Genomic DNA, 20691 nt, shown 5'->3' with positions numbered 1-20691 from the left:
GGAATTAGATTGTCAACCCCATCGGAGGCATGGACTGATCTGTGTAACAATAGAGATTGTGAGATTATAACAACTACTGGGAGTGATAATCTCTGCACAGTGAGGCAGAATATATTAACACAATGTAAGCAGCAGGAAATAAAATAAATACCCGATCATAACCTGCAACCTAGGGGACATTTGCTATTCTAAAACAGGAATCAACCATTTAAAGAGGTGTCAGAATATTATGGTGATAAGACGGAAGAAGGCATCACAATTCACTTTGTTGCAATGTAACCCTGCATACAAATAGACTTGTCAACAGATTTGACATGAACATTGGACTCCCTTTTAGACATGCACCACCCAAGGTTACTTTTGTGCTTTATATAATGGATATTCTTCTTTAACTGATTATGATTTATTGGACCTCGATATTGGATTCCCCAGTGGAGACATGCCATCTACAGGAATCTAACTTTCTGTATGTAATTATTTTCTCATGAATTTTTTTCCTCTGAATGATTGTTTTCCTGTGACTGGTTATGGAAGATTGACCATTATTTATAGCTTATTTTTATAAGTGTTATTATTTTACCTCCTTCTGATGACCCTACACTGAACATTGAATTCCTATGGAAAGAAAATGCATTGTAGGGTTCTTTGTGTCATGTTTTTAGTTCCTTATGAATATATTCTGTGCGATTTATTATACATTAAGATGGCAAGCCAAGTGTGCAATTGTATGAGGGTAAAAGGCTCAGGGGAGAAGGGGCTGTCCAGGCAAAAAAAAAACAATGCTGGGTTGTTGCAAACATAAAAAGCTAGTGTTACTCACCAGTCCCGCAACAGCACAGCTGTTATGCTGCCATCCCCATCTCCCTCTGGTCTCCTTTACCCCAAAGTTCCTGTGACATCATAGCCCCAGAAGAACTGCTCATTCAACCAATCGGTGGCTACAGTGGTGTCCGTCTCAGACACTGATTGGCTTAGCGGGCAATTTCTGTGGAGCCATGAAGTTACAGGAACTGGGGGATACAGGAGACTAGTGGGAGATGGGGAGTGGCAGCACTACAGCTGTGCAGGTCCATAATTAAAATTTTTATTTATATAATAAATACAATAAAATTACATGAGGTTGAAGCTGTACAAAAAGGAAAGAAACATGCTTCCCTGATGAATCATCTTGGTTAAAGCGTTGGGTCTGGTGGGGTACCGGGGTAGGAAGGTGACTGATGACAGATTCTATAAAGGTGGGAGAAGTGTCAGTAGAGTCTGGAGGGGAATTTATTAGGACCAGTGTTTCATACACTGGTTTTAAATAATCCCACACCAGCACATCTGCATGCTGGGTTTATTTATGGAAGTTTCACCCACCATCCAATCACAATTTAGCGTGAACAGCACGGATAGCAAAAGTTTCAATATTTTTGTGCAAAAATGGTGTGACTTTTTGCTGTCTTGGTCTTAATCTCCATGGCCAGCATTAGTTTAAATAGGAGCTTCTATTCTCTATGTCTTGGTAATGAAAAAATTCAGATATAAAATTTTCAGTTCAGTTCAGTTTAAAAGAAGAATCTGTTCCCCATGGATATTTAGCATTTTTAGTGTTTTGTCAGCTGTTCACTGGTTTTAAATTGTGTTATATATTGATGAGCTAATCTGCCTCTAATATTTGTCCCTAATCCTCCTTCAACTAATCTGATCTTTCCAGGATTGCTTAGAAATCCTATGTAGCCACTCTGGGCTGGAGCCAGAAAAGAAAGATAAGTGTAACCGGACAGTACATGATGTGGCCACAGATGACTGCAAGCAGCTCCTGGAGAATCTTAGTGGGTGAACTTTTCTCTTTATCTGTCATGTTATTCTTGTGGCTCAACATTTAAGCTGCATAGATCGCATATAGTAGGAAAGCATTACCACATAATCCTATTATAGTCTGTGAAGATAGATTATCATGTTCCATCTATTTTATCTTCAAAAGACACAATTTCAGAAGAAATCATTGCAGTATAATGGTTTTTGCTCTCAGAAGACTAATACTACAGGGTTTTTAAGGTTATATACAATTGAATATTCTACTACATCTGCGCCTATTAGTTGCAGAGAATTGCAGGGCTGCCCATGCCATTGTCCTGACACACTTACCCACTGTTAAAGGGGTTGGCCACTTTATAGTAAAACTGCTCAGCGTACAGTATTAGTAACTGTACTCACTGTATATACTGACAGAAGCTCCCTGTGTATCTTAGAGAGCTAAAATCAGACTCCCCTTCTCCAGGCTGTGCTGCCCTGCTCTGTGGAGAGTCTGTGCATAAGATGGCCGACATGGAGAAGCATGTGACCATGGTCCGCCTCCAGTGTCCTCCATAGGCATATACAGGCTCAGTGGTGGACACTAGGGACGGAGCAGTGTCACATGCTCCTCCATGTTAGCCATCACCACAAAAAACAGACTCACCACAGAGCAGGGTAGTACAGCCTGGAGGAGGGCAATCTGATATTACCTCTATGAGGTACACAGGGAGCTGCTGTCAGTATATACATTGAGCACAGTTATTAAAGGGGTTATCCAGCATTGACAAGAAATATAAAACTTTTCCAGAATGCTTATGTGCTTACAGACTGTTATAGTGCAGTACTTTGTGGCCTCCGTCACCCCCTGTATTGTCTACCTATATTGTCCGGCAGCCCGCTCTGTCAGTTCCCATGTTTCCCTGTGCGCTTTCTCTCCTCCTTGTCCCGTCCCCTATCTATAATCACAGGCCAGCACACCCGCCCATGTTCCGTGCCCAGCTCCTCTGGCACGCCTTCTGACAGGGAACAGGGATGTGCAGCCATTGACGTGCTTCAGAGAGGGGATTGCTGTATCCAGCCGGGTCGAGAACAGGCCGTTCCTATTCTTGTGACGTATGTCAATGACGCATTGACACAAGATGGCGGCGGTGCAGGAGAATAGGGGTTGACAATCAAGATTGAAGAAGCAAGAAGCGAGACTTCCGGTGGTCAGTAGATTTAAAATAAAAGGGGGGAAGGGCACTATAACGATAACTACAGTACATTAGTAAGTTATATAACTTTTGTGTCACCAGCTTTGCAGATAACTTTTTAAAACATCGGACTACCCCTTTAATACTGTACACTGAACAATTTTACCATAAAGTGGCTAACTCCTTTAACAATACCATCCACACAGCACTTTTGATAGAGAGCCTCCCCTATTGTATATTCTAATGCATGTCTATTCACATGTACAGGATCTGAAGCAGATTTAATTCTGTGTTCATTAATTCACTTACATTGATATCTGCAGCATAATAATGTATGTCTTTAGTGGCGTTTTCCTTTTATAGACTTTAATATGTGAGAAAAAAGCACACACAGCTAGAGATGAGTGCAACTCGAGCACTATGGCTGTATTCATGTTTTTCCGGACTCCCTAGGGCTATGTTCACACGGCGTGAGAAACCGGCCGTTCCGTGACCCCGGCCGGGTCACGGAATGGCTGGTCCCTGGCCGGATCATCTCGGCCGGTACTTAAGTACCGGCCAGATGATCTTTTCGGCCGCAGAGCTCTGATGCGGGTGCATCAGCGCGTGCCTGCATCAGAGCTTCCCATAGCACACAGTGAAGCAAGTGGCCGGAGCCGCTCGCTTCACTGTGTGAACCGACAGGGCTTTCTGCACCCGGAATTCACTGAATTGACGTCAGTTATTTGCGGCCCCGTATGGAATCCTGGCCGGAGCGTATACGATGTGTCTACGCTCTGGCCGGGATCCCATATCAGATAAGGTTATGTTGCGCTCCACAAAAAGTAACAACGGCTGTACTTTTACATAGTGTGAACATAGCCTAGGGCTACATCCAACTTCTTCAGCCACCGGTATTAAAATGCTGAACAATGGGACTCGAGCATGCTCAAGTTGCGCTCATTTCTACACACAAGCTAAGGACAGGTGTGGCGCTGTTTTTAGAATAAATCAGCTCTACTTTTCTAATCTTTGATAACTCCTTTAATCCATCTGTCCAGGTGAAGGTATAATTGGCTGTATGCTGTTATCATGCATACCGCAAACTGATTCTGGTTGCATTACTGTGTTGCATGTCATTATAATGTATATTTTACAAAGTGATTTCAATGGATGAAAATGTATTTGCAGATGGACTCAGGATTCCTGTTAAGATTGTTCTGGATGATAGTTCTGTCATATGTGACAGCCCAAGTGATTTTGAGAGTGAAGGCATCTGCTACCTGCGCATTCTCAAACAAACAACATGGGATGACTTCTCAGCAGCTGTGAGCCAGGCCGTATTGAATCATTTCAGTGTTATTATGTCTGATGGATGGAAGAGCCAAGAAGCCTTGACATTTAATAACTCTGCAGAATCCAAACTTGGACTTGGCGCAATCACTGACCTGTCATTCAAGCTAGGTACTGGAATCCTTGTATGTAAGATATATGACTTGCATGGATATAGCACATTGTTGCATACGTGTACTTTTTTTTTTTTTTTTTAAATCAATGTGTGAATATTATTTGATCTATAGATCTGATGCCAAAGCTGGTTGACAGTGAAGGTCATGTCAGTTTCATCCTCTTTAGTAATAAATAAATAAATATATTGTAAAATGTAAACAAACTGGTTGATAACTTTCTAGTATAAAAAAAAAACTAATTGTAGAATATCATTAATGTAACACAGTCGTGTATTAGATTGAAATGGCATTATAATATTCACAGAAAATGAGTTTCATCATAACAAATTGCTGAGTTTGGTGCAGATTTGTGATGACATTTGTTCCTGAGATTTTGGAAATCGTATTTGCTTGCACTGCAATTTACAGTTGGGTTCTCCAGATTTTGCAGTATGAAATTATTGCAGAAGATCTGTAGATTGGCTTGGTGAACATAGGCTTATAGTTTATAAAACTTGATTTACTGTATAAGGCTATGTTCACACTACGTAAAACTACGGCCGTAGTTCTCGTCGCAGAACTACGGCCGTAGATTTGCGGTGTGTAACATAGCCTTATTTTCAATGGGATCCCAGCTGGAGCGTACACACATCGTACACGCTCCGGCCGTGATCCCATGCTGCGCCGGAAAAAACTGACATGTCAGTTTTCTGTGGCCGGACTTCAGTGAATTCTGGCCGCAGAAACACCTGTCAGTTCACACAGTGAAGCAAGCGGCTCCAGCCGCTTGCTTCACTGTGTGCTATGCGAAGCTCTGATGCGGGCACACGCTGATGCGCCCGCATCAGAGCTCCGCGGCCGGAAAGATCACCCGGCCGGTACTCCGGGGTCACGGAACGGACGGTTGTTCACGTAGTGTCAACATAGCCTAAAGCTTAACTTAAAGTGTCATTGTTGTCGTAACTTTAAAAATCTAGATCAACAGTAGATGTGATATAAAGGAACTTTGCAATTTACATTCATTATTATTTTTTTTATCATGCAAAACACGTCACTTCCTGTGTTCTGACTTTTTTCTAAGCACAGGAAGTCCAGTGTATCCCAGAGTGCTCAGAGAGAAGGCAGTCAATTGATTGATAGACATATTGAGCTGTGACTTTCTGTACTGGCCGGGGCTTTATGGGTTTAGTCTCTTTTTCAACAAGCACAAGTCTAAAAAGCTTCAGGACACTGGACCTGGATTTCTGGTATAGCTTTTTTTTTTACAGAATGATAAAAAAAAGAATGATGAGTGTATATTGTAAACTTGCTTTATACCACATATATTGTTGGTTTAGATTTTATAAGTTATAATGACAGTGACATTTTAAATATCATAAACATCTAGATGCTGTTTGAACATTGATAGTACTAACTTAAAGGGGTAGTGCAGTGCTACACATTTATTCACTAAATAACACACATTACAAAGTTATACAACTTTGTAATGTGTGTTATTTAAGTGAATGGCCCCCTTCCCCGTGTTCCCCCCACCCCTGGAAGTGTGGTGCATTATACTCACATAATCATTGGGTCAAACACCATCTTCAGGAGGCTGGCCAAACTGCTCCAGCCCTCCCTCACGCCGGCCCCCCTCCAGCACATCATCAGCTTCTCAGTCGCGGCTAAGCATAACTATAGGGGGACCGGCATGAGGGAGGGCTGGAGTAGTCCCGGCGGCCTCCTGAAGATGACGTCTTTGACCCAAGATGGCAGCCGGGGTCGACAGTGATTATGTGAGTATAATGCACCACATTTCCGGGGGTGGGGGGAACATGGGGAAGGGGGGCATTCACTTAAATAACATTTAATGTACACTTTGTAATGTGTGTTATTTAGTGAATAAATGTGTAGCACCGCACTACCCCTTTAATGGTGATCCAGTTCCATATGTGTTGTACAATTGTTCAGCATTACATTGTTCAGCATTAAAGGGGTATTCCTCCCAAAATCTTTTTTACACCATTTAATAGCCCACCCATAGTTTTACATATTGGTCAAAGCATGTAATTATGTGTTTTGCACCCTTATGGTGCTTTTTTTGCTTTCTCACTCCCTCTGAAAGTAAAAAATGAGCTAACTGGTGTCCACACCGACACCGCTCCTTGCTCCTGGCCCCCACCCTCTGTGTCGGCATCACGTGCCCTCCGTCTCTTCAATGGGCCAGGTTAGTGATTATAACCCTGCCCACTGAAGTGAAGGAAGACACGTGTGCCTCCAGTAAGCAAATGTGTGTCTCTCTTGTCCCCCCCTCCTCCCTCTCTCCCCTGCTGCTGATCACTGTGCAGCTCTATGTCTCCGTTCCCTGTCAAATCCTTCCTGCGCTGCTGCAGCAGCTGGTCTCTGTGTGGCTTTTAGTCTCCATCCCCCCCTACAACCACCCCACCTGCCACCACTGCTGATCACCGTGCGGCTCTCAGTATCTGACTACTTATTGGCTACAAGTTTATTGGATGTTATAGGAGTATAATGCCAGGAGGTGTTATAGGAGTATAATGCCAGGAGGTGTTTGAAGGCTTTGTAGGTATATAATATATTTTATAATATTTTCTCTAATAGCTATTGTCAGGGATTGATCTGCTCTGTCAGGGCTGTTCTCTTTCGGTGGCAACTATTTACTGTACAATGTAGTAATGACAGCAGTGGGCGGTAAACAAAGCTGTAAAAAAAAAGGCAAAAAAAAGGGGGGCGGGTACAAATGGACCAATTAGGGAGAAGCACTGCATGATGGGAAATGTAGTCTCCAGGCCAGCACCATCTTGCATATAGACCAGATTTTAGAAAAACTTGTAACTCAGAAATGGTGTCAGCTAGAAAGACTGCAGATGGCTCAAAATACTCAGGTGGACTTCCCCTTGGGGGGAATACCCCTTTAAAGTTTGTAACTCACATTTTTTTTCAGTCTAGGCTCTAGGGGACCACATCAGAATGGATAGTGTGTGCTGACACAAGCATGTTCAAACAATGCAGTGTCTGGGGATCTAGTGCTTATATAGACATCAGTCTACACAGTGGAGTGCAGATGTAAATACAAGGAAACCTATATACTGTAGTCTTAGGCCCAGATTTATCAAAGAGTGTAAAATATAGACTGGAGTAAACTGCCCACAGCAACCAATCACAGCTCCTCTTACATTTTACCAGAACTGAAAGCTGGGCTGAGATTGGTTGCTGTGGGCAGTTTACTCTAGTGTATAATTTACACACTTTGCTAAATCTGCCCCTAATGGCATGTTTACACAGAGAGGTTTATCTGATAGATTATTGAAGCCAAAGCCAGGAATGGATTTGAAAAGAGGAGAAATCTCAGTCTTTCCTTTATGACCTGTTCTTTGTTTATAGTCTGTTCCTCGTTTTGGCTTTGAAAATCTGTCAGATAAATCTTTCTGTGTAAACACAGCCGTAGTCTCTTACTTCTGCACTACTCCGCAAAATGTAGAGTACAAACACACATCTCCAATACCTGAAGGCCGAACAGTCGTTCAGCTGTCAGTTATCTCTCCCGTTCACTCTCCATCCTCCACACACAGGAACGGCTGAGTGTTCCTGTGCTCTCTATGGGGAGGGAAGTGGTAACTCACAGCCAGAAAGCTCTGACTACGGATTATCTTTCCCAGAACAAAGGGGTCAGATGTTGATTTTCCATCATACCCAGCTGCTATCTCCACCAACATCATCTGTCAGTGGTCATTCAGGAGAGCCCCATATACCTTATACCAATGGCCGAATGGGCAGCGAGTGGCAGGTACAGGTGGTGAAAATATAAGGTGTATGGGGAACTTTTTGGAATATGTTTATTAATATAGGAAAACATTTCATAATTAGTCCCAGACAACAAGGCAGAGCTGTATAAATGAATGCCTGATATAAAACACTTCTTAGTTATTGTCCTTCTCTTCTTTTGGTAAATCTTTCCCAAAACCATTGCCCAATCTTCATTTTGCTTTCAGGAAATACCACCTGGTCTGTTGGTCAGATTTTCCTCCAGTCACCATGGGAATTTCTCAGAATGGGCAAAGTGGATCAAGTAACAGTTTCCATGCCAGGTAAGAGATGTGATCAGTCAATGGTTATTATTTTTATTAATAGTTTTTGTCGCTTGAGCTATAGGAAACGCATTATGATAGGTAAATATCTTGCTCATCTGTATTGCTGATACATGTGCCCATTTGACACATGGAAAGAGAAGTGCTGGGGCATGCTAATACGGTGATGCATTTCTCTGCAAGCTGTACAAGCGAATAGTGGTGTGTATGAGAGATTGTGCCTGGGAGGAATTCATGTGTCAGTGCTTCTGCTTGTCCTTTCAGAATGAAGCTCAGTGAAATAATTTTTCTGAGACACAGATATTCCCATGAGAGCCAAGACACGTTAACCTGCATTTAGGAAAAAGCTGACTTTTTCAGAAATGCAAACTACATCAGCGCTATCAGCAAGAAGAACAAGTCAATAGCAAACATATATACTAAGCATGTATAAATAGCAGACATAAATATACTGATATGGCCATACGCTATGGTTGGGATATGTTATTTGCAACATTTTCACACCTTTTTTCAAGCTTGTACTTTATCCTCTATGCCAGTTTCAGATTTGCAAAATCAAATCATTGAACATATGATGAATTTGCACATAAATTTTTTCAGTGGACTTTTTGTGTGGTTTGTCCACCACCTTTTGTGTGGAGTCAAATTGCACAAAGAATTTTGCGTACAATAAAGTCTACAAACTCATTATGCTTAAGCCATGACCCTTTTATACTGAAGCCACGCCTCTTTGTCAGATAAAGTGCAAACGTAACTAAAAACACAACATTCCATTACAGTTGGGCTTTACTTCAGTTTGTTTCGATGCAAGGTGCACATTACAGTAATGTCTAATGCGGCAATGATCAAACAACGAACCACAATTCTTTTGTATGTCGTTGATCTTATTAATTTGAACTGACCTCAAAATCATTATTAAACGTTCTCAAGTCTTTCAAATACAAATATATAGATATATATGCATTTGTATCTATCTATCTATCTATCTATCTAGATAGATACAAATGTAATTACAATTAGTCACAGTATATATATATATATATATATATATATATATATATATGAATGCTAGCTCGTTTGTTTTTGTACCAATTTCTATACTATTTCATATGTCATGTTTATTTCAGGTCCAAAGGTTGGATGTCTTAATAGTGTGGCTTATACATCAATGATACCACTCCAGATACTGCAAAACTTTCTCCGTTTGGTAGGTTTTATTGTAAGGCTATGTTCACACACAGTATTTCTGTCAGTATTTTGGTCAGCATTTTTTCAACTAAAATCAGGAGTTGAACTGACAGGACAAAATTATAGTGGACAGATTTGCACAGTTTCTGTGTTTTCAACCCACTTCTGGTTTTGGTTGAAAAAAGACTGATCAAAAGACTGATGGAAATTCTACAGTATGTGTAAACATAACCAAAAAATATTAAGTTGGTTGTAGGGTTTTCACAGTGATTGCTTACTGATAGCAAGTGTCATCACTTCTTGATCATTGTGTCCACTAATGATGATTGCGAAGATGTCATGGCTCTGCATCATTTTGTTTTACATCATGACATAGATGTCATGGCTCTGCATCATTTTGTTTTACATCATGACATAGATGTTATGGCTCTGCATCATTTAGGGTGCCTTCACACCTACCGTATCGCAGCAGAAAATCCGCTGCGGATCCGCAGCAGGTCCGCAGCAGATTTGACTAAATGAATTAACACAGCATTAAATCCGCACTGTAAAATCCGCTGCGGATCTGCTGCGGATTTTACAGTGCGGATTTAATGCTGTGTTCATTCATTTAGTCAAATCTGCTGCGGATCCGCAGAGGATTTTCAGCTGCGATACGGTAGGTGTGAAGGCACCCTTAGTTTTACATCATGACATAGATGTCATGGCTCTGCATCATTTTGTTTTACATCATGACATAGATGTCATGGCTCTGCATCATTTTGTTTTACATCATGACATAGATTCAGGGGTGGATTAACTTTACCATAGGCCCCGGGCTGTTCACCAAGCCTGGGCCCCCCCACCCCACTGTAACTATGGCAGCACTAGCCTGGCGTTCATAGTACAGGATAGATAATGTCATGATGTCCTGATTTGTGCAAAATTGCCATTAAAAAAACGTGATTTTTTGCAAATCATGGCAGAAGTGTAGCCAGGAGACAGTACACCATTGAAAGTATAAGTCTTTTTGGGTGGTCATGGGCCCCCCAGGAGCTCAGGGCCCCGGGCTGCCGCACAAAACGCCCCTATTATAATCCACTACTGCATAGATGTCATGACTCTGCATCATTTTGATTCTACCTAAAATGGTACCATGCAGCGAACTGAAATACAGACCCATACAGTGTGTATATAGTACATGCCCATAGCAGTGATGCATACATATAAATAAAAAAACAAAACAAAGGAAGTGTTCTATTAGTCATTGTCATTTTTTATTCTATTAGCCTCATGTCTTTAAGGTACAGTTACACTTTAAGAAATGTTCTAATTTGATAAACTTGCATATAGCAGCCCCAAGGGGGAAAATGAAACGCAATATTCAAAGGATGTTTTTTGATATAGCATTTTTTCAGTACATTTGCAATTTTGTTAAATCACAGCGACCTTGCGTTTTGTGTTTCTTCACATATATGCTGGCTTTTTTCCCCATAGACTTCTATAGGGTGCTAAAAATGTCTGACAAAATATAATGTCTATATGCATATTTATAATGAATCTAAAGAAAACAAATCAACAATAAGACAACGAATTAGTGGCAAGGTTTCTTTTTAAGGTTACTTTTTAAGGTTCAGTGAATCAATTTCAACAGAATTTACACTAAAATATTACTGCATTGTCGTGTAATATACTATTCTCTGTGAATGATGATAGTATTTTATACCACCTGTACAAATACTTGATTAGTATTTCTGTTATCACATTATATCTATCTTTCACTTATATGATGATTACTGATTTTAACTTTGTATTTCCAGGTTGAACAGTATCACAATCTTATCTTTCAAGGTCCAGAAGGAAGCCTGCAGGAATATATAGTGGATCAGTTATCATACTGCATCAAGGTATCATGCTGTTGCTGGTTGTTCAGTATGGCTGCATATGTACAGTTTCAGCATGCTAATCAATCTTTTGTGTTACAGCACAAAGAAGAGGCTACTGGATTTAGCTGTGATATTGTAAAGGTTGAAGTAGAGTCTGAGTTATCTAAGCAACAACTTGTAGACATATTCATCAATTCGGGTAAGCTGCCTATGAAATGATGCTATTCCCCATTCTAGAAGAAACCATAAACCATACTGACTGCCCAAAGACAATTCGATTTAGGTCACAATAACCCACTGTTAGGCTAGTTGTTTTATCTGTCTTGTAATATAGTTCACTTTTATTATTATTTTTGTTGTTTTTAGTTTGTTTGGAGTATAGTAAAATTAGGGACATACACAAGTTGTTTCTAGTGTGTTGCTAGCACAGAGCATCTGGATGGCTGTAGACAATCTCCTCCCTTCTCTCCGTCTGTATCCTTGGGACACAGATACGGTGAAACAGAATGGCAGAGCAGGGAGCTGTCCTTTCCCTGAAATGTTCATTTACAGGGGCAACTAATAAGTATTGGAACTCTCTGCCCTCAGATGAGTGGATTTTTCTCTGGAAAAACCCGATGGAACCCCCTGGAAAAACCCGATGACTACTTTAACTTTCCTGTGCTTTATTTTGTTATTACTGTGAATAGTGATTAATATTTGTGGTTCTCCTGTAAGTTAGTGACCCTTTGGCTGACCCTTTTTATTATCTTTGGATATCTGCTTTCCTATTCAGGCTGTTTGATTCCAGTTACTGATACTCCTCCATTAAAGAAGAAAACCATTATTGTTCTGGAAAAGTTGGAGAAGGTCTCCATATTGGAACTGCTTGGGGATTTAATGTCCTCATTAGAAAATCGAGGCTTGGAAAATCCATTTTGTGTTCATAGAGGTAATTAAAGAATAGTACATTGCTTTCTACTGATCCATTTTTGTGGATCATATTTGTCACTGTTATGTATCAGTTGCCACTTGGTGAAGAAGCACCTCATTAATAGGACTTACAATTAGAGATGAGCGAACCTCTAGCATGCTCGAGTCTTTCCAAACCCAAACTTTCGGCGTTTGATTAGCGGTGGCTGCTGAACTTGGATAAAGCCCTAAGGCTATGTGGAAAACATGGATATAGTCATTGGCTGTATCCATGTTTTCCAGACAACCTTACAGCTCTATCCAACTTCAGCAGCCACCGCTAATCAAGTGCTGAAAGTTCGGGTTTGGATGGACTCGAACCCGCACCCGGTTTGCTCATCTCTACTTACAATGCTTCAGTTTTATTTTTAACCCATTATAAAGATATGATGCGTAAGAATACACTGTGTCCTATATATGCTGCAGTTAAGAGTGAGCGATTGTTAGACACTATTGATAGTAATGATAGCAGAGCATTGCAGTTTCAGGAAGGTCAGTTATGTCATTGTAATATTCTTTTTGTTTCTTGGGGGAAATTATAATATCTTTTTAAAGGGTTAAAGCGAATGTACCATTAGGTGTATTCCTTTTTTTTTTTACAGTAGCATATCAGCGTCAGCACAGGAAACCCACCGCCCAGTGGGACCATATGCCCTCTCCTCTTTGACGCAGCTCTATTAGAATCAATGGGGCTACAGGAACTAGGTAGTATTTCAAAAAAAGGACCGCACCACGAGATCCCTGTGCAGGTGTCGTTCTGCTACTACCTAATGGTACATTTGCTTTAAATATAACAGTGATGTTTTAAAATTATTATTAGAGAAATGGACAAGTGGCAATTGGGAAATAATTCTCATCATTTATTTAACTTACCAACCACTGAGGTCTAATGAATATTGACTTTCTATGTATTTATTACCATCACATATTATGTATTTGCTGTTGTAGCAAATGGAGTGTCTGAGGCATACTACTTCCATGAAGATTGCTTTTTAATGGGTACAGTGGGAAGATCTCATCTACAAGGATCTGAACTACTTGTTCAGCAGCATTTCCGTTGGGTACAGCTGAGATGGGATGGAGAGCCTATTCACAATTTACTCCACAAAGTTTTGAAGAGGAAGGTTTTACTGAAGGTAGAGCCTAAATTACAAAAAGCCATAATATAATTACAATGTTACAAAATCGAGATCACAATGTATTGTTACACATGTCATTTTTTTTTAAAATTGAAACATAACCTGGAGAGAAAAAAAGGAAATTGTGGGTAATTTCAACAGAGGTTGTATTTAGTGCTTAGTGGACCTGTCAAACTGTTTGTGTGGTGTCCCACCACGGGTGTAACACAGTCATTGCATCTTTGTTACCTACACAGTCATTGCATCTTTCTTTTTCTGTGGGTGGCAGTACCGATAGTCCGGGTGGGCCTCGACTCCACTCCGGACCCCTGTGTTAAACACCCAAGGGACCCCCAAATAACCCAAACCTGTTGTTCTTTTGTCTGCAAATAACCCGGCAAGGGTTTAGCCAGCCTCACTAAACTAAAAGCAGGCATGCCATCATAACTGTGTGACTAACCGGCATTGGTGTCACAACAGCATAACACCTGGCTCAGCTATTCCCCGACCAACCACTACTGCAGTGGAGTCACACTTCATCATCTGGCGCCTCCCAGTGGGGCATCACCACACTCGGGTTCGGCAGCATTCTCTGATCTCAAACACTTAGCGTTTGATTCCCCGCGGAAGCAGAAGTTGGATATGCCCAAGGAATGCACTGAATCAAACACTGGGGTTTGGAATACGTTGCTGAACCCAAAGAGCTTGACAACACAACATGTCTGCAATAGCAGCTGCAAAATCCTGTTGTGTGAATGTATCTTATTGCTATAATCTATAAGATAAACCAATATCATCCTATTATGTCATACAAGTTTGTTGTTTTCCTACCTTTCCTTCCTGACTTCTGTAGATTAGAAGTTTTCCAAATTCTTGAAACTAAACTAGCTAAAGGGGAAAATTACCTAAAATAACAAAAGAACCATAAAAAATACCCACTAATCCTGTGCTGCTATTCCGGTCCTCCCCAATGTTCTCTGTTTATTTGCCTGCAGGGATGACGTGCTTGGACCCAGGTGGGGTCCCTTGCTCCCTTGTACTAGGGGAAAAGGGGCCAGTGGACTAAAAACATAGCATAAAATACAAAATAAATTGTGTTTTTACCATTGTCTATGGATCCACTTCACACCTTTTACAATAAACCTTTTACCTTACTAGTTAAGCTTTTTAAAGTAGTGGTCTACGGTAAACATTTAGCTTGCTTTAGACATATATGGCAGGTTTTGGTCAATATTTTTGTATTCATTACAAGTGTGAAATGGTTAAATGTCATTGAATGTTTACTAAATCACAGCACCCTTAACAAGAGCTTGGGAGAAATGTCAGCATTGATTTGCAGCCTCAGTTCCTCCAGAATGTAGAACTATTGATCCTTACTTGCTGAGTTTCTAAGACAAATGAGGAGTTGCGACACGTTTTACAGTCACACGTGCATATTAGCTACTTATGTGATAAACCTTTTAAGGGGAAATATCAGCAGGTTAGATTTGTCCAACCTGCTGATAGTTCCCCTTTAACATCCTATTAAATTAGATGAAATACCAATCTATAAAATGTGGTTGTAATATTGAGATAAGTTTAGGTTTTGTCAGCTAAAAAAAATATATTCTTCATAATCCAGAGCCATTAGCTATTTGTTCAGATACCATTAGCAAGTGGTGCAATGCTTTATTTGCCTTATGGTACATCTGTGGGCAAACTCCATACTTGCTGCTGGATTCTTGCAGTGACTACAGTATAATTCTCAGTCCAGCAGTTGGGGGATCCCCTTATTTTTCTGAGACCCTTCTTAAATAGACAAGTGTGAACAGCTCTCTTATGCTAAGTGTCATGCATAGCTTATTTACTAAGAGCCATGTTATGTGCACTTACCAAAGATAAAGAGATGCAGAAATACCCTCACTCCCAAAGCCACGTACCATTTTAGTACATCAGGAGATTTGTGGAGTGCATCGCATCCTTATGGCTATTTTTATTTCTCATGGTAATTTGGCCGTCTTAGCACTGCTTTAGGCTGAACTGACACCTTTATATCCCTAGCTGCAAAAGAACACTATGATAATGTTGCCTATATCAATACATTGAGTAACTACAACCTAAGTGGTCCAATTTCAGTTAAACTTGATAACTACAGTTAACCGTCATGTATGTAGGTCTTTTGTGGGCATCACTTACTATTTAGATGTCATATTACTTATTTACCATGCAAAGTGCTATAATCCAGAGTAAAATATACTGTAAAGCATGGGTCTTCAAACTGTGGCCCTCCAGCTGTTGCAAAACCACAATTCCCATCATGCCAGGACAGCTAGAGCTTTGGATTTGGCTGTTCAGGCATGATGGGAAATGTAGTATTGCAACAGCTGGAGGGCCACAGTTTGGAGACCCATGCTCTAATGTATTCAAATTGAAAAAATTTTATATACTGTAGATCTTAAAATGACTTCATTTGTATCTTTAAGTTTAAAGGTAAAATGCCTTCACCCATTGACCCAGTATGTAGAGGCGCTGACTGGATATACATGGTTTGGCACCAGCTGAACTCCTGCTTGTCCCGCTTAGGCACACCAGAGGCCCTTATTGGACCACAACCATTTATGTCTTGTCCAGTAGTACCTGGAAATCTTCATATAATGGTGAAGTAAGTCCTTCTTTCTAAATTTAAATCCAACATCTAGTTTTTCTTATTAAGATTATTAGTTCATTTTACAGGACACACACACCATGTTTATTGTTATTTTTGTATACACAATAAAGTTATGATAATGTTTTGGGGTATTAAAGGGGTTGTCTGGATAAATATTTTTAGATTTACACTACCGTTCAAAAGTTTGGGGTCACATTGAAATGTCCTTATTTTTGAAGAAAAAGCACTGTACTTTTCAATGAAGATAACTTTAAACTAGTCCTAACTTTAAACAAATACACTCTATACATTGCTAATGTGGTCAATGACTATTCTAGCTGCAAATGTCTGGTTTTTGGTGCAATATCTACATAGGTTTATAGAGGCCCATTTCCAGCAACTATCACTCCAGTGTTCTAATGGTACAATGTGTTTGCTTATTGGCTCAGAAGGCTAATTGATGATTAGAAAACCCTTGTGCAATCATGTTCACACATCTGAAAACAGTCTAGCTCATTACAGAAGCTACAAAACTGACCTTCCTTTGAGCAGAATGTGTTTCTGGAGCATCACATTTGTGGGGTCAATTAAACGCTCAAAATGGCCAGAAAAAGAGAACTTTCATCTAAAACTCGACAGTCTATTCTTGTTCTTAGAAATGAAGGCTATTCCATGCGAGAAATTGCTAAGAAATTGAAGATTTCCTACAACGGTGTGTACTACTCCCTTCAGAGGACAGCACAAACAGGCTCTAACCAGAGTAGAAAAAAAAGTGGGAGGCCGCGTTGCACAACTAAGCCAGAAGATAAGCACATTAGAGTCTCTAGTTTGAGAAACAGACGCCTCACAGGTCCCCAACTGGCATCTTCATTAAATAGTACCCGCAAAACACCAGTGTCAACATCTACAGTGAAGAGGCGGCTGCGGGATTTTGGGCTTCAGGGCAGAGTGGCAAAGAAAAAGCCATATCTGAGACTGGCCAATAAAAGAAAAAGATTAAGAAAGAACAAGGCAAAAGAACACAGACATTGGACAGAGGAAGACTGGAAAAAAGTGTTGTGGACGGATGAATCCAAGTTTGAGGTGTTTGGATCACAAAGAAGAACGTTTGTGAGACGCAGAACAAATGAAAATATGCTGGAAGAATGCCTGACACCATCTGTTAAGCATGGTGGAGGTAATGTGATGGTCTGGGGTTGCTTTGGTGCTGGTAATGTGGGAGATTTGTACAGGGTAAAATGGATTCTGAATAAGGAAAGCTATCACTCAATTTTGCAACGCCATGCCATACCTAGTGGACAGCGCTTGATTGGAGCCAATTTCATCCTACAACAGGACAATGACCCTAAACACACCTCCAAATTGTGCAAGAACTATTTACAGCAGAAGCAGGCAGCTGGTATTCTATCGGTAATGGAGTGGCCAGCGCAGTCACCAGATCTGAACCCCATTGAGCTGTTGTGAGAGCAGCTTGACCGTATAGTACGCCAGAAGTGCCCATCCAACCAATCCAACTTGTGGGAGCTGCTTCTAGAAGCGTGGGGTGCAATTTCTCCATCTTACCTCAACAGATTAACAGCTAGAATGCCAAAGGTGTGCAATGCTGGAATTGCTGCAAAAGGAGGATTCTTTGACGAAAGCAAAGTTTGATATAAAAACAATGTTATTTCAAATACAAATTATTATTTCTAACCTTGTCAATGTCTCGACTCTATTTTCTATTCATTTTACAACGTATGGTGGTGAATAAGTGTGACTTTTCATGGAAAACACAAAATTGTTTGGGTGACCCCAAACTTTTGAACGGTAGTGTAAGTCTTTGTAGATAAAATAAAAATACTGACACCCACCTACCACCCATCCCTCACTATTGCAATTCTCTGCTACTGCACACTTACTGCTTATTAGGGATGGTCAGTGACTTTAAAAGGAAATTCCAGGACTTTTTTTTTTTATTACTGGTCTATCCACAGGATATCTGATCAGTGAAAAGCCAATACCACCCAGCACCCCCGCTGTTAAGTAACAGAGTAACAGCACCTGAGTAAATAACAAACAGAGCCAGAAACTCTATACATTGTGTAGGGGCAAAGCTGGGTTTTTGAAGCTCTGCTCAGAGTCCCTTTTAAAGAAGAACTCCAGGTAGAGGTTAAAAAAGAAATAAAACTTCTGCAGAAGCATATAGCATTACTTACCTGTCTATCCCAGTTTTAAAACTACCAAAAATGCTTTCCCTCATGTGATCATCACAGCACCCACCCATTACAATCAGTAAAATTAGTGCAGCAGCTGCTTCTGGTCGGACAGAGATAGTGAATCAGTCAGGGGATTGAGTTATCCAGCCCCGCCTCCTGTGACATCACACCCTGCCCCCTGTATGCATCATTAGCCTGTCCTCAGCAAACACACACAATGTGAGACAGAGGCATGTAAGATTTGTCTCCTGGGGGGGATAGCAGAAGGAGCAGGAGACCATTTAAATTGGCACAGGGGTTATTTTTTTTCTCTTCCTGGATTTCTATCAGCTACCAGTGTGGCAGAACTGTACAGATTTGGTAATACATTGTATAGACACATCTATATAACTTTTAATGTACTTTTAATAGTAAACACGTTTTTCTTATCCGGAGTTCCCCTTTAAGTATGTATTTTCATGTAGTTTTATTTCCATGTCTATTCTAAGGTCCTAAAGCAGAGTGATTTTAAGGAAATGTGAAAGTGTCTTATACTGCTTCAGTAACTTACGGTGAAACATTATATGTATTTATAGATGGATGTCAAAGTTGTGGAATGCAGTGATAGTTCCTAAAGTCCAAGAAGCGATCCTGTCTATTGCCACATCAAAAAGGTCCTCAGTTCTCGGACGTGTTACAGCCACAAAAACTCCAAGCCAAGGTCAACAGGCAATTGTTAAAGCAGCTCTTAGCATTCTGCTTAATAAAGCCATTCTGCATGGCTGTCCTGTTCCAAAACATGGTAAGAATGGCAATAAGTAGTTATGAAAAAGTACAGTATGTAGAAGTAAAACTTAACGTCAGGTCTAAGTACAATTAATAATACATTCTTTACAAGTTAATTGTTCTTCCATTCCATCCAAGTTTGCCTTTTGCTATTAGAACTAGCTGTAATAAAGGCAATCTCAAAGAGCCCCGCAATGTCAAGTCACCTGTAAATAGATTAAAATACACAAATTCAAAATCTGTAATTTTTATCTTACCTCTCGGTTGCATGTAACATGGAAGATGGGCATTATACAGCATGGGGATGCAGAGTAGACTATTAAGCTTAGCAATAAAGTGAACAGGACTAGTTGGACTCATTTATCAACATACACCTCACAGCCTATTTGCAGGCTTATAGAAAGTGAATGCAAATGTGTAGAAAATTACAGGTTTTTGTTTTTGCATCTCTGACGCTTACTAACTACTGTCGTTTGCAAGGAATTTTAGATGTAGGAATGTAAATTGTTCTTTTATGCCTCCTAGTGGCCAAACGTGTATTCATAGATGATGCAAGTAACACATCAGATTCATTTCCCTCCCTACAATTTAAGAAATTTTGAAATGGCATCTTTAGGTTAAATGGATCCTGTGCAGATTTTTTATTTTCTGCAACCTTCATAGAAAGAACATCTGATTGTATGATTTACACTAAGTATAGTCTCCTGCAAAATATACAGAGGTCCTGCAAATTAAATCAGCATATGGCTCTAAGGTGTTCTGAGTTTGGTTCACCTGACACTACAGCATTGTAAAAACAACCTAAGCATTTTGGTGGAGAAATATACTAACTATCAAATCTAACGACAGACCTCAATATAGTAGAGCTTGAGCAGTACCCCTTAAGGTGTGCTACTTAGGTACTAAATGGAATGAATTGGCTGTAGTACCTAAAAATATAAAAATTCAGAATGCTAAATAGATAAAGAGAAGTGGTAAGTAATGGCAAACATTATGTGCTTGATTTGCTTTGCATTACTTACATGAATTAAATACAGTGAAAAGTTGCCATGCAAGGCCTTAAGTGCTGTACCTTCACTACCTACTGTCTGGCCCACAGAAGTCTCTCTCCTCATCTGCAGACACATAAATATTCAGAACGTGGCCATAATTCTCCCTTTTACATGGCTGTAGATAAGACCCCTATTCCAAGGATCATTTCTACCATTGAGCTGCACTGATTCCCTGCTTCAGGACCTTCACCACCTCCTAAATTGCCACGTCCATTATAGTCATTATAGTAAGACCCTCCCTCTTTCCCCAAACCTTCATTTGCAGCAGTGATGTTATGCTTATGCACAGAGCTCATGTTAGCTGGTCTCCAGCAGAAGATGAGGAGGCTGGTGATGGTAAATGGCTTCCCAACTAACCCTATCACCAGGTACTGTATTTTTCACTTGTTCCTTCCCCCCCAAAGTGTGTATGGGGGAGGGGGGGGATTTACTCACCGCCCTTCCTGA

The 20691-nt window shown here is 40.4% G+C and overlaps 1 protein-coding gene across 4 annotated transcripts in view; it reads left to right on the top strand.

Annotated features, from left to right (window-relative positions):
• The window catches only part of CTTNBP2 (cortactin binding protein 2), a 108794-nt gene that overhangs the window by 74461 nt on the left and 13642 nt on the right, over nucleotides 1–20691 (top strand). For all 4 annotated transcript variants that reach the window (XM_069976410.1, XM_069976418.1, XM_069976429.1 and 1 more), the window contains 10 exons: nucleotides 1697–1814; nucleotides 4143–4415; nucleotides 8389–8484; nucleotides 9612–9691; nucleotides 11472–11558; nucleotides 11637–11736; nucleotides 12313–12468; nucleotides 13437–13624; nucleotides 16069–16247; nucleotides 19003–19208. In XM_069976410.1, coding sequence (XP_069832511.1) covers nucleotides 1697–1814; nucleotides 4143–4415; nucleotides 8389–8484; nucleotides 9612–9691; nucleotides 11472–11558; nucleotides 11637–11736; nucleotides 12313–12468; nucleotides 13437–13624; nucleotides 16069–16247; nucleotides 19003–19208 — 1483 coding nt within the window. The remainder of the gene's footprint in view (nucleotides 1–1696; nucleotides 1815–4142; nucleotides 4416–8388; nucleotides 8485–9611; nucleotides 9692–11471; nucleotides 11559–11636; nucleotides 11737–12312; nucleotides 12469–13436; nucleotides 13625–16068; nucleotides 16248–19002; nucleotides 19209–20691) is intronic.

Source organism: Dendropsophus ebraccatus, chromosome 1, assembly GCF_027789765.1.
Source record: "Dendropsophus ebraccatus isolate aDenEbr1 chromosome 1, aDenEbr1.pat, whole genome shotgun sequence".
Classification (NCBI taxonomy): domain Eukaryota; kingdom Metazoa; phylum Chordata; class Amphibia; order Anura; family Hylidae; genus Dendropsophus; species Dendropsophus ebraccatus.
This window is presented reverse-complemented; position numbering and strand designations above follow the sequence as displayed.